This window comes from Dermacentor silvarum, chromosome 7, assembly GCF_013339745.2.
Source record: "Dermacentor silvarum isolate Dsil-2018 chromosome 7, BIME_Dsil_1.4, whole genome shotgun sequence".
NCBI classification, from domain to species: Eukaryota; Metazoa; Arthropoda; class Arachnida; order Ixodida; family Ixodidae; genus Dermacentor; species Dermacentor silvarum.
The window spans coordinates 65,014,026-65,029,193 of NC_051160.1; the positions used below are offsets into that span (position 1 = coordinate 65,014,026).

Consider the following 15,168-nt stretch of genomic DNA (forward strand, 5'->3'; position numbering starts at 1 on the left):
GCGCGATGCGTTTAGCCCACTCTGCCAGCATGACTTGGCATTCAGGGTCATCCGTCTTGATCGCAGGCTCCCAGGCCTTGAGCGTGGGGGCTTGCTGAAGAATCGTCCCAAGGTTTCTGTAAACATAGATCACTAGACATTTGCTCGTGGTGCTGATGCCTTCGTGGTTGTTCCGACATAGTCGTTCAAACTTCATGATCTGACTCAATATGTCTTCGTCGTCACGCCTTCTACGCCGACCCGGTGGCCCAAATTGTCTAATTGGATCGGGCACTGTATGTGCGTGTGGTAGTCGTGGTCGCTGCACCGTCATCATTCCAGTTTCACCATGCAGCTTACGTCATGCCATAGTCGGCAGGCCATTGTTGCCGCACATTTGCCATACATTCATTGTCATACTGTCGTCACGATGCCGTCGGGGTCATTTCATCGTTGTCACTCCATTTTTCTCATCATACTCTCCTCATGACGTGGTCACACCCCCGTCCTCATAAAGTAACGATGCATCCGACTGCAGTCATGCGATCATCGTCACGAAATTTTGTCGTCATACAGTCGTCGTGCATTGAGTGTCCTACCGTCACCGTGATACCGTCTTGGTCATTCCATCATCATCACCCCACCTTTGTCATTCGAATCTCGTCACGGTGTCTCCTCCTCCGGCCATCTTCGTCGTGACGTCATTTAGATACAGCCGCCATCGTGCCATCGTCGTCATACACTAGTGGTCACCCACTGTACTCATTGTGTTGTCATGCATCCGTTGTTGTACCGTCATCGTTGTTAATTCGAGGCAGTTTCATCATCGTTATTGTAGCGTTGTCACATGGTTGTCTTCGTGCCATCGTTGTAATTCCACTGTTGTCACACATTCTTTTGTCACACCATTGTCGTTGTGCCGTCTTCCTAATGCTGTCGTCGCCGGGATAGCATCGTCATAACCTCAGAAACCGTTATTGTATTGTCATCATGTCGTCATCGTCGTAGTGCGTTCGTCAGTCCGTCTCGTAATTATTTCTTCGTCTATTGTAATCCTATTCTATGTCTATGCAATCCTCTTGTAATCCTAATATAATCCAGTTCTGCGCATTGCTGGTACTGCTCCATGTTCAAGTTTATACAGCTGATAAAACTACTATGCTTACTCCGCATAGCTCTTCACTAATTTGCTATCACAATTGAAGCTTCGCCTTTCGAGTGAAACTGCGACATTGTTTCACATAATTTTACTGCTGCGATTAATCTTGATAGAGTGACGTTTTCGTTCCGCAAACACCTATAAAGGAAGAGTGGTTGTGTCTCGATGTCTATGTCGGTTTTTTTACAGCGTAAGCTGTTATGGGCTCATTCCAATAGCCGTATCGGTTCGCGGTGGTGTCCGCCGCCGCCGCGTAACCGCTATCGCCGGAAATTCGAAAAAAAATTACCCGGTCTCCGCCGGGATCGAACGCAGGTCCGCTGCGCGGGAAGTCGGATACTGTACCAATTCCCTATAAACGCGACCTAAGCAGGCGCGCAGGCGCAGACGACCCGAGCCTCCGCCAGTATGGGGGCGCCATCTAGTTAAGGCACCTGCAAAAGCCATGTGCGCCGGTGCAGACGACGAGATGCGATTCGGACAAGGCGCGCAATCAACGCGATCCCAATGGGAGATGTTCGCCACGTATTCTGGATACCTCTTCGGTACACGTTATGGCGTCTTATCGCAAGGTATGAACCTCAGCTGAAGACCCTGTTGTGCGTGGTGCCAGAATTGGAGTTACTCTTGAGCAGCTCCACCAGCTTACGCTGTGACTGTGCTGCGTGTGCCTCGCAGGCCTGTGACCTTTTCCGAACACAATGGGTTCTCATGTGAGACTCATGTGAGTTTCAATCGCGGCAGAGGCGGGCGCATTTTTATGGATGGGGAAAGCAAAAGAGCTCGTACACCGTGCGTTAGGGGCGCCCTAAGCGGTCAGAACTTGGGGCTTCTTAGTATACAAAAATTCTCATAAGCCCTGTGTAATTCGTGGACGTTAAACCCCCAATTGTTTAGTTTTTGAGGGACACTTTTGCTTCTTTGACATATTTTTGTGCCCTCTAACCCCATGTTGCTTTGCCAACAGTATGTTCTTCCGGTTGACCTCTCCACATTCTTCGTTTTGCTGCTACAGCAGTTATGAGCTCGAAAACCAGGTGTAGAAACTTCCTCGATCACCTGCTATCAAAATCGTCATTGTGGCTGTTGTTCCATTAAACGCCATGTTTGCTCATCGACCGCTCTTCCTGTGTGGTCCTTCGCAGGTTTCTACAAAATGGTGCCGTGAAATCCGGGAGCTGTATTAATAAATGACCGAACAGCCCCCAGGACCGACTGATGACGAGCCCACGCATGGATTCACCTCATCCATCCACCAGCGACAAGGAGACCGAGCTGATCATGGATAGAGCACTTGTCAGAAGGACGGTAAGCCTCATTATCGATGATGTCGACACGGCGCTCAGTGAGGCCACAACGGCTCAACTGCACCTCATGAGCAGCCGGCTCGAAATGCTTCGTGAGAGGCTTTATTTCCTTGGTGGAAAGATTAAAGTGCTCACTCCTGATGACGAAATATATGAAGAATATACCTTTCAGGTAGATTACAGTGATAAACTGGTTACACTGCAGGTTAAATCAGATTTGCTATTCAGATGACACAGAGTGTAAACAGTGAAGACGTGTCACAGATCTCAGGAAAGGAAAAGACCATCTTATTACTCTTGTGCCTTGACGCGTTTCAAAACATACAACAGGTAACAGATTGTAAGACCGAAGCTACAAGCCATGGATGCATTGAAGAAGGTAGACGAAAGAGCAGCATAAAGGCAGAAATCTTCAATGACATGGAACTGAAGACAATATTGCCGTGTCTAAAACCAGTAGTAACTTGGTTAGAGACTTGTATGACGGAACCGAATACAGCTATCCACTGATGTCATAATATTGGACTTTGCAGACGCGTCGAAAGCACAACGTTGAACAAGTAACTCTTGTAGCCACACGGATACCGAAAGAGGCTTCACACAGTGTCCAAGACATGAGAACGGATTAAATAGCAACACGTGGTTCGACAACGTCTCTGATGAACAGTGCAGGAGTTCACGAAGACCTCATTTCCACCGAAGAGTCACGGTGCCGTCTAGGAAAGGGAAAGCATACTCATTGTATTGATGACCACGAAGGCACATGCATGAACCGAAGCGAAACGAATTCCAGCCAGTACCGGTGCCAACAACAAGAGGCCCATCGTCACTACGCAATCAACATAGAAGAACGTCTGCCCACAGCTCTAGTCCCCCACTGTCAGAACTAAGTATTTAACCCTCAACGAATCCTACATGGCACAAACAACCAACATCCGACCATTAAGACTACTACTGCCGCAGATATACAGAAAAGCAAGAACAACGATGCAACCGGTATCGAATATCAACTGCGCAAAATCCAAGCAGTGCAAGGACAGGCCAAGGTGTCCGTTTCGCCAAGTGCTTTGCCGACGCTGAACACCTCTTGATGACGTACAAATTGTTTCAAGGAAGATCAAGCAACCACCACAGAATACTAAGCGCCAGCTACTGATGTTCAACGTTGAGCAACGTCGTCTAACACCACTACGTGTGCACGCAAGAACTTACATTACGAATTAAAGTGCAACTGTGCATTCGGTAAGGAAACATGGACATGGTAGACATCATGGTAAATACCGATCACAAGGTGAATTTACACGAACCATTGAACAGCGCCGCCCGTGAGAGGTTTCCTTCACCTTATCTGGCCGGCTGGAACTTCCCGATGGTTCTGACACGGTGTAACCGGACTGTCTCTGTGCCAAGGACACGAAAATAACCCTTCATGTCGTGGCGGGGAGTGTGTAGAAACTCACCTGCCATCATCATCGTCATCGTGACTGTTGTTCCATTAAACGCCCTGTTTGCTCATCGACCGCTCTTCCTGTGTGGTCCTTCGCGGGTTTCTACAAAACCAGGCTTACTATGGGCACCCGTGCGCGCGTATTTTTCGTTACACGGTCGTTACCAGATCAGCTGCTCATCCTGAGCCTAAGCCGCATCCTAGAGCGATGAGAAGCAAAGCATTGCTTTCCAGCGGGCATCGAACTCGAGTTCCTACCGCAATTTTCAGTTATTATACATTTAATGGCTGGACGCTCTCTGTGCTTAATATCCATTAGGGTTGAGTAGGACTGACCTGCTGTAAGCTGTGCATTTTCAGATATGCGTGTATAGCAATTGAACTTGAGGAGGTGTCCGAGTCAGCCTATCAGGTTTCCATTGATACGAATAGTCATCACAACAGGGTCAAGACTGGATTCGGCCCTTTTTACACCGTTCTGAACCAGTCTTTCAAAACCTTGTGTGGTGGGCAGCCATGGCCCCAGCAGGCCGTATGTGGCGGTCGGTGACGGTCCATGGCAGCGACAAGTGACCGCATCATATTCACTCTGAACAGAGTTCATGAAACAGTTCAACTTTGTCGGAATAGGCGAGATCACTGCTGCCGCCTGTTGTAACGTCGAAGACTAAACATGTCCACAGTCGGTTTTAGTGTAGCCGCTGCTTGGTCACTAAATGGTGAATGATAACTAAAAACGTAGGGGGAGTCATTTACTGGCGTCAACTATCTAACAAAACGGAAAGCCAGTAAAATAGTATATTTGTCCACCCAAATGCGAAGTGAAATGCATTGGTAAGAAAAATCAGCAAGAACTGGAAAGGGATTCAGCGCCAATCTTTGCCACCTTTGCTCTAAAAAGTAAATATCATTCGTCTGATAGTCCTGTTGGATAGGGAAAACAAATCTGAATGGTTAAAAAGCATCAAAGCGCAGATCTCTAAATGCGCACATGTGAATTTATTGAAAAATTGAAAATTATCGAAAATTGAAACATTTCCTCGTGGTGGTAAGGCAAAAAACAACTGCCCTACTATGTAAGGTGAAGTTGTTTAAGATGGACCTAGCACAAGTCCAATTTTTGTCGACAAAAGTTACCCCTCCCAATGCTTATTGGCTTAAAACACCAAGTGGCTCACCTGCTTCTCTTTAAGGCCATACGGGCTCTTGATGAAGGCGCGTTTCATTTGGTCCAAGAGGAACGCCTCTAGAGAGTACGCGATATGGATGCATTAACATTCTCAAGTACCAAAGAAATTATGCAATAATCAGTTCCCGAGTGCATTTCTCATTATAGTAATTTGGAGTACAGTAAATAATAGAGAAACGAGGGCAACATACCCCTGCGCAAAGTTCAAAGCTTTGTTCCTGGTACATTATTTGTAAGCTAAAGCGTAAACAAAAATTCAAGGAAATGCTAGAAACAGGAAATAATATATTGTGGTGCGACAGAAGTTTAAATGTGCAACCATATTTTTCCGTATTTGTATAAAGTAGAACCAAGAAGACAAACCAACAAATATAAGCTGTCATGTTTTTTGTTGCCATGAAAGCTAAATGCGAACTGACAAACACTGCACAAGTTGTTAAACTGGTCGTCGCTATGATACGGACTATGTTACAAGTCATTGTAAACAAACACTAAGCTCTCTTTACTAGCCCATTTATCAGACTTTCTTCTAACATCACCTGCTAGCTTTCTATAACAAAAATAGATATTCGTTTCACTTCTTGCGATACAAGGGAACTTTTGACTCAACTTTGATCGATGAAGCAATAACCTTGAAATTATATTTAATCATATTTTATGGACATCCTGTTGACTCCAATGGTAATCTTTTAAAGGCTGCGGGTGTCTGGTACCCTGTATCTTCATCGTCATACGTAATTGGCCATGGAATAGGGATGTTGTGATAAGGCCTTGACTAGACCACGATTCCGAATGTGAAGCACCAGGGACCTCACATTATCGCACAGATCGACTCTCGACTTGCTTGTGTAGATACGACCGTCGGCAACGTGATTGTTAACGTCCATGTAGGCTCTTATGCTTGGCTCGGTAGTAGCCCGCAGGAAATCTCCTCTACAAAGGACAACCAGGGTCATTCTGTTTATGAGCGTTCAGCTAAGTGATATTGTGGGCTCTCACGTCCGTTCTTTCGGTTCCGCCTCTTATGCGCTCTGCATAAACCACCTGTGCAAGGAAATGGTGCTTGTGCGGGTGGCTTATGCGCTTTGGCGGAAGCACCAGTGACGTAACTGACGAGCATGTGATGTTATTGATGTCATGACCATTAGTAATCTTAATCATACGTTCGTACCCTTCCATGCCAATTTTGGTATATTTCAAGTGAACGAGAGGCGAGTTTTCAGCAGGTTTTCAATAGTGTTTTAGCGTGAAACCACCACCACCACCACCCCCAGCGCCGACACTTGTGAGGCAATACAAGCTTCGCTAGAAAGAACGATATCAGAACTCTGTAAACTGAACCCTAGTAGATCGAAAGCGGCTGTAATTGGTGTACGATACACCGTTCCTAAATGTACGACATATTGGTGAGTTGCATTTTTGCAGAACTACCGTAAACAATGCAAGATTTCCTCGTAAGCTACAACTTTACAATTCAAATTTGTCTATCTTTGACGTTCTGATCGATGCAGTTTACATAACTGCGGTATCAGTCTTTGGTGCAAAGTAACGCATTTGTAAACGTCATGCTTGAATCTTGTTTTTTTTCTTTTAGGCCTACCAATTTGAGAAATATTGTGATAACTTCCAAGCCCTAAGCTAAAATATTTTGGTTCCAGCAGTCACTAGAATTTCACTTTATCTTTCAAATTCCACAATCTGTATTCAAACTTGTCGAGCGGTTGTCTCATCAAAGTATTTTTGCGTTTTATATATTTTTGGATAAAGTCCGAGTTGGCCCTGCGCCAAAGCTTCGTCTCAAGTTTAGTTTTTAATTAAATTATTGGGTTTCACGTGCCAAAACCACGCTCTGATTATGAGGCACGCCGTAGTTGGGGACTCCGGAAATTTGGACCACCTGGGGTTCTTTAACGTGCACCTAAATCTAAGTACACGGGCGTTTTCGCATTTCGCCTCCATCGAAATGCGGCCGCCGTGGCCGGGATTCGATCCCGCGAGAGTTTAGTTTTTACTTTAAAAGACAGGGCGAAGAAAAATGTATATTCAACATCTTTCACTTACTCTCTTCGTTGGTCGCGAACCGCCACATGATGTACGAGAAGGCTACGAAAGTTACCGTCCAGTGGTACACTTTTTCCGGTCCCCACGTCCATCTTGAAGGCCCATCCGTTCTAGCTGCCACACCGTCTCTTCGCGGACAAAGTCATTACAAAAATGCATAAAACATTAGTAGATGCGCATAAGCATAGGGTGCACAACACAAAATTCTTAAGTGGCTTCCTTACACATATAGGTTGAGTTAGACAGAAGCATAGAAACAAATGTTTTTGTTTGTTGTTATGTTGCGCCATACACAGCAGTATTGGAGGGGTGATCTACAGTAGACGTAATGCACACAAATAAAGAGAGGACCCTGAGATTGGCATCAATATATAGTCAATAATTCTATGAGGCCAGTATAAGAATTCATAGGAATACACAAACCAAGAGTAAATAACAACAAAAGCTGTACATGCAACAATTGAATGCCTAGTAAATACGTTTTGTATGCGCTAGAAAAGCTACAAAGCACTCCGAACGAAGAAATCCTAGAAATGTTTCATTCGTATAGCAGGCCTTAACGGCTTACGGCAACTTGTTCAACATTGTTACTGCATATGGTAAAGTGCCACATGTCTGCGACGAAAGCACTCGCGTTTCATGGCATGATCTCGACGGGCAGATGTGCAGCGCGTTAGTTACAGATAAGGTTTTCATCTATTTCCGTTTGACCGGAGTATATCTGAAACAAAAGTTCAAGTTTCATGCGCAGGCGACGTTTCTCCAAGGGTTCTTAGCCTCGATTTAGCTTTATCCTGGTCACCCTGCTTGTAGTAGTCGTTGCTAGTGAAACAAGCTGCGCGCTTCTGAGCCCGTGAGTCCAACAAGAAGACCGCGGGTCCCATGCGGCGCAAGTGAACTCTAAGGTGGGTCAAATGTTACTAAAGCATAATCGCACATTTGGGTGTGGTCGAGCCTCCAGATTGTTGCGCCTGAATGAATTAAACATACCGTACGCCCTGGTTGCGAAGTACTCTATATACATGCTTGGAGCAAGTTAGGTTAACAAAAAAATCAATGCCTAAGTATTTGTAGCGTCACACATATTTCTTTTATTGGAACCTTATCAAAAAGGTACGAAGAAATTACTAAAGAACGCTCCAGTTGCTGTCACTATTTTAGCAGACATGAATCTCTTGCTGCTTGCAAGGCAACCAATGGTTCGAGGAAGGGTGGTCAGCCATCTTGTGTTGGGCAACCTAATATTAGTGTGTAAGAGCCTATTTGCACAATTTACCCTGTCACCTGCTGCAAGTTGCTTTTTTAAAATTTAATTTCTTACCTGTTGACCATCAAGTTTGTAATCTTCGCTTGCTTCTTTTCCATGGCTGCCCCGCCGCCAAAGCAGTCGTCGTCAATGTGCTGTGATTATAACATTTCAACCTTCGCCGAAGCCAGGCGTCTAATAATCAACGTGACGATATGTCATCCCGAAGGCCTCCCTCAACATCAAAGCAGCGTGGCGCGCATCTGGAACTCTAATTGCCTATACGCATAAGCGTACGCGGAAGTCGAATTGAAAAAAAATTAAGATAAAATAAATCAAGCAAACAAAGGGCACATCCGCTTTCACGAAGACTATAGACGCCTGTGGCTCAGCTGTAAGCGGTCTCGTCGTTGACATTTTTTGACGGAAGGTCGGCGTGCATTATTTTGCAACGACATTTTGAATATGGGATGATGCGTCGCGGATAAAGGTTACCGTGGTGTAATAACATGGCGCTGCGTTCTGAAATGCAAGAACCGTTTATAGCCTAATCGCGTCCTGACGCTTATAGCTCATTTAAGGCCGTTGAGACTGGTTCCGTTGGGGAGTACTACTCCGGGCGGCCCGAGCGGCCGCGCTCGCCCGTCTGGCCTGCAGGGCTCCGCAAGGCTCCTGGGGGAAGGTACGGAGGGGGGGGGGGGGGGGTTAGGCCACGCGCCGCCGCCCGGCCGCTGTATCTTGACAGCCATCTGCGACGGGAACAGAGTCCGAACTGCGCTGTGTTTTCGCTGCTTAGTTCGCGTTGATGCGAGAGGCGGCACGAAGGTCAATTCGCTCGCTGCAAATACCGCGCTTACTCACTCCAACGTTTTGACAGCGAGTTTCCGCGGTCACCGAGTGAGATGCGTTCATGTTTGCTTGTGCACCCGTGACAACATGCTTGTTCATTTAGTTAGTATGCCTATGTTTACAAATTTATACGAGCGATAAAACTACTGTCCTTACTTCGTATAGCTGTCCACTAATTTGCTATCGCAATCGATGTTTCGCCTTTCGGGAAAAACTGCGCCTTTTCTTTTTAATTCTTGTACCCAGTTTTCTTACGCGGAAAGCTGCATTCGTTCATATTGCAATTTTTTGTTAATTTCGGCTGTATGACGATATCTCCTTTGGTGAAACTTTCCTCACCTTGTGAATTTAAGCACAAATGAGTTTGCTTATTTCAAGCAAATTTGCAATCAGAATAGTGACCACTTATTATATCGAAGTATACGTTGAGTTTTCCTTCGACACCTGCCCAGAAGTAGTCCGAAATTAGTAACGCAAGCCTCAGTACTTCCTGTTTAATAGATACCTCTTTTTTTTGGGGGGGGGGGGGAGGAGGAGGGGCGTCTTCTTCTCCTACATGTGCCACGTAATCAGAGGGCGTCCATATTTAATTCATCCACAGCAACGGTAGCAAGGACCAGGGTTAATGTGTGTAGCAGAGACAAATAAATATAGAGACGTTGAGTTTATTAATGCACTATCGTTGTGTTATTTATGACACAACCTTGCCATGCTGTCAGGTGTCATGATGAAGCTTCTTTTCGCCCTAATCTTGCAGACGTCTCCCACTTGACAATGTCGGGCTGAACGTAGCACGCCGTGTAGAGCACCACCAGGACGGGAACAAGAGGGAATGGGAAACCTGTTGAAAAGGAACAGGAAGTGTGAGAGAGAGGAAGAAAACAACAACGTAAAAAATGTCGCTGCTCTCTGCGCAGCGGTCTGGTGAGTCCCGACGTTGCCTGGCTGTAGCCGCGCTCGCAACTCCATGATTGGCTTCTTCAGCAGCGGTTCGTACTTTGCGAGGAGGCACCTAAGTGGTACCGAAGAGTAAACACGGGTATCGAGACTACGCGGCGCACATCACATACAACGCTGCTGCTGCTGCTGATGATGATGATGATTTATTGGCATCCCCCTTAGAACGAGGAGATGACGAATCGTCACCTCGCCAGCTTTGACATTATCAGGGATGCTATGCATGTTTTTCATTATAGCATTTTTGCATACATCTTCTAAATGTTATGACCGATTGCAGAAAGCGCGAAATTGGGAAACAGTACACCACACAAGAAGAGACAAAGAACGAGCACAGACTACCAACTGATTTATCGCAACGTCGGGATGTTGCAAAATATAGCCTCACTACGATGCTATGTTTCGCATAACGCCCGACGTTGCAAATAGACCAGTTGGTAGTCTGCGCTCGTTCTTTGTCTCTTCTTGTGTGGTGTCCTGTTTCCCAATTTTGCGCATTTAGCAATCGGTCATTAGACTGAACCAACTAGCCCCTCAACACATTCTAATTTTCTAAATCCAGTCAAGCGACTCATTTCAAGTGACTCGGAAGCGTCACTGCTGAACATGCGGAATGCAGAATGGTATGAAATAAAAAGAAAGTTTTTTTCCCCCGCAGAATGCAACTTTTTTGACGATCAGTCGTGTAGGATAGAGAACTTTTCTGAGGAAACGAAACGACATTCACAAAAAAAAGAAAACAAAAGCACCGACGATTACGATACTCCCTAATGCAAAATTTTAGCACATCTGTATACGTGTTCATTTTTTTTTTCATTTCGTGACATATTGGCTGGCGCGGACAATCTCTCTCAGGCGGCACGTTGCAAACGGAGCAAAGTGGGGTTGTCTGCCTCGCTAACTTGCCGATCACGGAAGCCACCGCGTGGGCGTGATTCACAGCAACCGCCGCCGTCAAATCTACCAGGCGAGGCGCGCTACTCTGGCGCCATCTCGTGACCATCGTCGCCACAACCTCCTCTCCATTTTCCTCCTCGCGTCTTTCATCCCCCGCTGCGAACCGCGGTCGCTTTCCTCTTTCGCTGCGCTCGTTCGTTGGGTTACGACGACGCCGCCGACGCTCGCCGCAGGAACGGGCGCCAAAGAGGCTGCGCCTAGAAAGCTTCGCAGATGTGTGCAAATCCTATGAACTGCTACAGCACGGACAGTCAAGCTGCATAAGGGATCCTGGAATACAAGCGTAGCACAATCAACGGCTCGCTTTCCCACTGGTACTGTTTGATGTTACTGCCAAATTGTGCGTGATATAGTCACTGGACTGTAATGCGCGTGGGTGCTTACTCACATGGTATTTTTTCAAACTTCGCGGGCGTTCTTTTTTTTTTCACAGAAGAAGTAAACACGCGGCGTGTACATTGGTGTAATCACCTGATTCTGTCGTATCTTATGATTCTTTGCTACCCCAGAATTGACACCTTGAAAATTAAGGCAAGTAAAAATTTATATATTCGCTTTTACTGAACTAGTTGCCTGTCAGGGAGTACAATTTACTGCCGGTTTTTTAACGAGAGTCTAACCAACATCTTCTTGATCGTATTTGTAACTAATAAGACACTTCTTTAAAAATTGAAAGCTTCGTTCATGATAGGTGGCATGCGTTACATACGTCCACCACTTGCTTTTAATAAAACTGTACATGAAGTACAGTGCTAATGTCGTCCTTGAAAACCTGCCATGCATTATGTTTTTGCTCTGTACTTGATCAAAACAAGGACATGCACAACGCAGCGTTTCAAAAAAGCTTACGAGGGTTACTATACGTAGACGGCTGTATGCTGTCGCGTTCGCAACCGCTTCTGACACAACGGAGCTGACTCCGCTGCGCATATGTATGTACTGCGGCAACATGGGTTTGAGTTGCATTAATATTGGGCCTAATTCTACGTTATATCGTCAGTCTGCCTAGGCGCTTCGAGTAAGCGTTGCTAGCTTGTGAGTTCATGACGTCGTGTTCTCGTCTGGAAACCACCTTATTTGTACAGAAATTTTTATGAAACAGGAACGGATATCTTTAGATGCTTTCTGCACCACTGGGAAGGAGTAACCTACCGAGAAGTATCCTCTTACAAAGAATGAGGCAGATGTCAAAGTCGGCAAGGTGGAAGATGCAGGCACATATGGTTAGCAGGTAGTTTGGAGAGCCGAGCACAGCCCCTGCCAACCGGAGCCGCTCAGGTGTGGTTAGGTGCCGTGCCTGTAGCGGTGTGAAGGACGTAAAAGTTTGGGCAGTTTAGCACGAAGGGCGTTGGAAGGTACAATTGTTTTTATTGAATAAATGATGAGTAGTGGCAAAATACACCACCTAAGGACCGGCTATCCAAATCATCAAAAAGAAACTCCAGCTATTCAGGAAAGAGTGAAATATAGAAAACACGCGAAAAAAAGAAGGGAAGTAAGGAATGAAATGTATAGTGGAGAGTAGAGTATCACGTAACTAATCTGTAGCATGCTAAAGAATATAGAGGGCGCTGTATTGTAGACATGCGAACATCCAGTCTCATTGATTGTTATAAGGACAGTATCGACCAGAACAGTGATGGCGTAAAAAGCTAAACAGTGAGAAATAAAGCTGATAAAATAGTACAGGTTCATTTAAACGTGCTCAAAGTCAGCTAGCGGGCATGTTCAGTATGAATGGTCTTTCAGAAAGACTGCATAAAGTCACTATCTGCCAGAAAATCGTGAAGAGCTTGAACAGCGTCTCTTTGTTTGTATGAGCCGACTAGGATTTAAGGGCCTTCTGACATAAGACAAGGCTTCGTTGATTGTCGTTCATGGCTAGACTTTAAACTGCCCTCCTCTATGCGTGTGGCTTTTTTATATATCAAGCAAATATAAGAACACGCTCAGATATAACCTTCAATGACCTCTACTAAGACGTGAAGGGGGTCAAGGAGAATTTTGATAGCTGTACTTCGATTTTGAACTGCCGTCAACTCAAAGTATTGCCACTTCAGGAGGGGTATTCTGCAAGAGTCCACCTCTGTTTATTTCGGCGGTCGTGATGGCTCCAGCTGCACCAGAGAGAAGGAGGCACCAAATCTCCTCCTTGGTCGTGCAGCTGGAGCAAATCGACGACAGCCGCAGTGGCCAGTCCACTAGGTGGACTCTTACAGAATACCCTCCCTGGTTTGCTTTGCATACCTCAAAGTCCCTGATGGGTCTCAGTTTCCGGGCTTCAGCAGCAAGCACTTCTGTGGCGATGCCGAACACACTTAGCATGGACCACACGGTAGCCACCCTGTCCATGCCATGCCAAAGCCAGCTGAAGCCGAACGCAAACGCCGCGCCCATCAATATCCAAATTGCTCCTCTCCTACCGCCAACCAGGGGATCGTAGACATATCTGCAAACAAGGTGTCGCCATAGCAACACGGTAAACTCACAGCGTATTGCCGTATGTGTAAAGCATACTGATTGCGGAAAGGACAATTCACCATGTGTTCTAGGTATTCTACGATGTCTAAAATTGACTTACTATCGCGATGAAAAGAAACGGGAACAGTGGAGCGCGTGGCTGAAGCATAACTGAAGGTATAGTGCGCTCCGTTCAGTCATCACCATTGACAGGCGCGAACGTCCGGTTTAATCGCGCTGTGCGATTATGCACCTAGGAAAGATTATCATCTTCCAGTCATATCTGCCACTCGGAACGCACACGCGGTGCGACAATGCCAGCCGGAACAAGATTCTAGCGCTATGGTGGCGCCGACTGAAAGCACAAATTCGCCTAGTGACAGCGAGAGCATATCGGAGTTGGACACGTTTCCTCGCACCACCGGACCGACACTAGGTGGCACTGACTGTCCCAAAAGCCACGCTTTCCGCTGTTTGCGTTTATTTTCATCGCGATAGTTGAGTTTGCACTGTCATCATTACTGCCCCGTCACCTTTTCTTGTTTTCAAATAAAAGAAAATTAGAACAGATACATAGGGGGTGCATCATCGCACAGCGCGATCAAACTAAAGCCCCTATATATAAAAAGTAGCGCCATCCACTTCCCTCCTCCTCCGTTCCACTATCGCGCTCGGCGCGACCAGCGCGATCGAGGCGCGATATCGATAGTGGCGCCGCCTGCGTCGGGCCTGCCGTGGCAGACGACAGCTAACGCGCTACCAGAGGAAATCCGAGGAAAACTTCGATCGCGCCCTGCGGAGACGTTTTTGAGGCGCGATTTTGCTTCGTCAGTCAGTAACTGGTCTTAATAATGCCGTTTTGGAAGTAGCAACGCGACGATGCGAGACGGCGCAAATATCAAGTGTGCAGCAAGCGTTTGCGCACGCCGGATGGTAAACAAAAAAAGCCTTTTGCCCTCGCCTTGTCGGTTGCGGCAACTTAAGGCGCAGCAGCATGCCATCACAACGAAGTTCTTGTCCCTAACACGTTTGATCCGTTTGTGCGTACAGCACTTTCGTCGCACAGGCCCGAGAATGGCAGTCGGAGCGCGCTGGAAAGAAAAAAATATACAAAAGCGCGACGCGAACTTCCACGGGACACGGATTGGCCAATGGGGGAGCGGAGGAGGCTGGGGCGACAGGAGGCGGCTAAGAGAGGGCGAGGAGGAAGCGCCGGGGTGAGCGCGGTGGCGGCAAGATCTAAGAATGGCGCTACTTTTATAAATATAGGGGCTTTAGATCAAACCGGACGTGCGCGCCTGTAAATGGTGGTGGCTGAACGGAGCGCACAACACCTTCTGTTATGCGTCGGCCACGCGCTCCGCTATTGAATTCGCGTTTATTTTCGTCGCTATAGTACGTCAGTGACCGTTTGTAGACGTGATGAGCAGCCGCGCGTATGAGCAATGCTGCGGCCTACCTTGCTCTCCCTTATTCCGTTGTATTGCTACAACAATTATATGGACGCTCGAGGCGCATTCGCGCAGTCATCGTTGGCACCACTGCTGTCGTGCTGTC

General features: G+C 46.6%; 2 protein-coding genes across 5 annotated transcripts in view; both read right to left on the reverse strand.

Annotated features, from left to right (window-relative positions):
• LOC119458142 (protein-cysteine N-palmitoyltransferase Rasp) overlaps window positions 1-8,908 on the reverse strand; it is an 83,505-nt gene extending 74,597 nt beyond the window's left edge. For 2 of the 4 annotated variants that reach the window (XM_049670783.1, XM_049670782.1), the window contains exons 1-2: window positions 8,464-8,613; window positions 7,143-7,270 (exon numbers count right to left, since the gene is read on the reverse strand). In XM_049670783.1, coding sequence (XP_049526740.1) covers window positions 7,143-7,270; window positions 8,464-8,507 — 172 coding nt within the window. In that variant the 5' untranslated portion in view covers window positions 8,508-8,613. Of the gene's footprint in view, window positions 1-5,070; window positions 5,139-7,142; window positions 7,271-8,463 lie in introns of all 4 variants that reach the window. The other 2 variants (XM_049670784.1, XM_049670781.1) reach the window with 2 other exon arrangements.
• Window positions 8,909-9,886: 978 nt separating this feature from the next.
• LOC119458144 (uncharacterized) lies at window positions 9,887-14,172 on the reverse strand. The gene is made up of 3 exons (XM_037719969.2): window positions 13,399-14,172; window positions 12,304-12,448; window positions 9,887-10,078 (listed from the first exon to the last, which is right to left on the reverse strand). The coding sequence occupies exons 1-3, from the start codon at window positions 13,546-13,548 to the stop codon at window positions 9,960-9,962; spliced, it is 414 nt and encodes a 137-aa protein (XP_037575897.1). The 5' UTR covers window positions 13,549-14,172; the 3' UTR covers window positions 9,887-9,959.
• Between the last annotated feature and the right edge of the window lie 996 nt (window positions 14,173-15,168).

Coding starts and splice junctions, on each gene's coding strand:
- LOC119458144 (XM_037719969.2), bottom strand. CDS start 13,548: ATGGGCGCGGCGTTTGCGTTCGGCTTCAGCTGGCTTTGGCATGGCATG. Junction 12,449..13,398: donor GACCCATCAGGGACTTTGAG/GTATGCAAAGCA, acceptor ACACCGCTACAG/GCACGGCACCTAACCACACC. Junction 10,079..12,303: donor TTGTAAGAGGATACTTCTCG/GTAGGTTACTCC, acceptor CCTTTTCAACAG/GTTTCCCATTCCCTCTTGTT.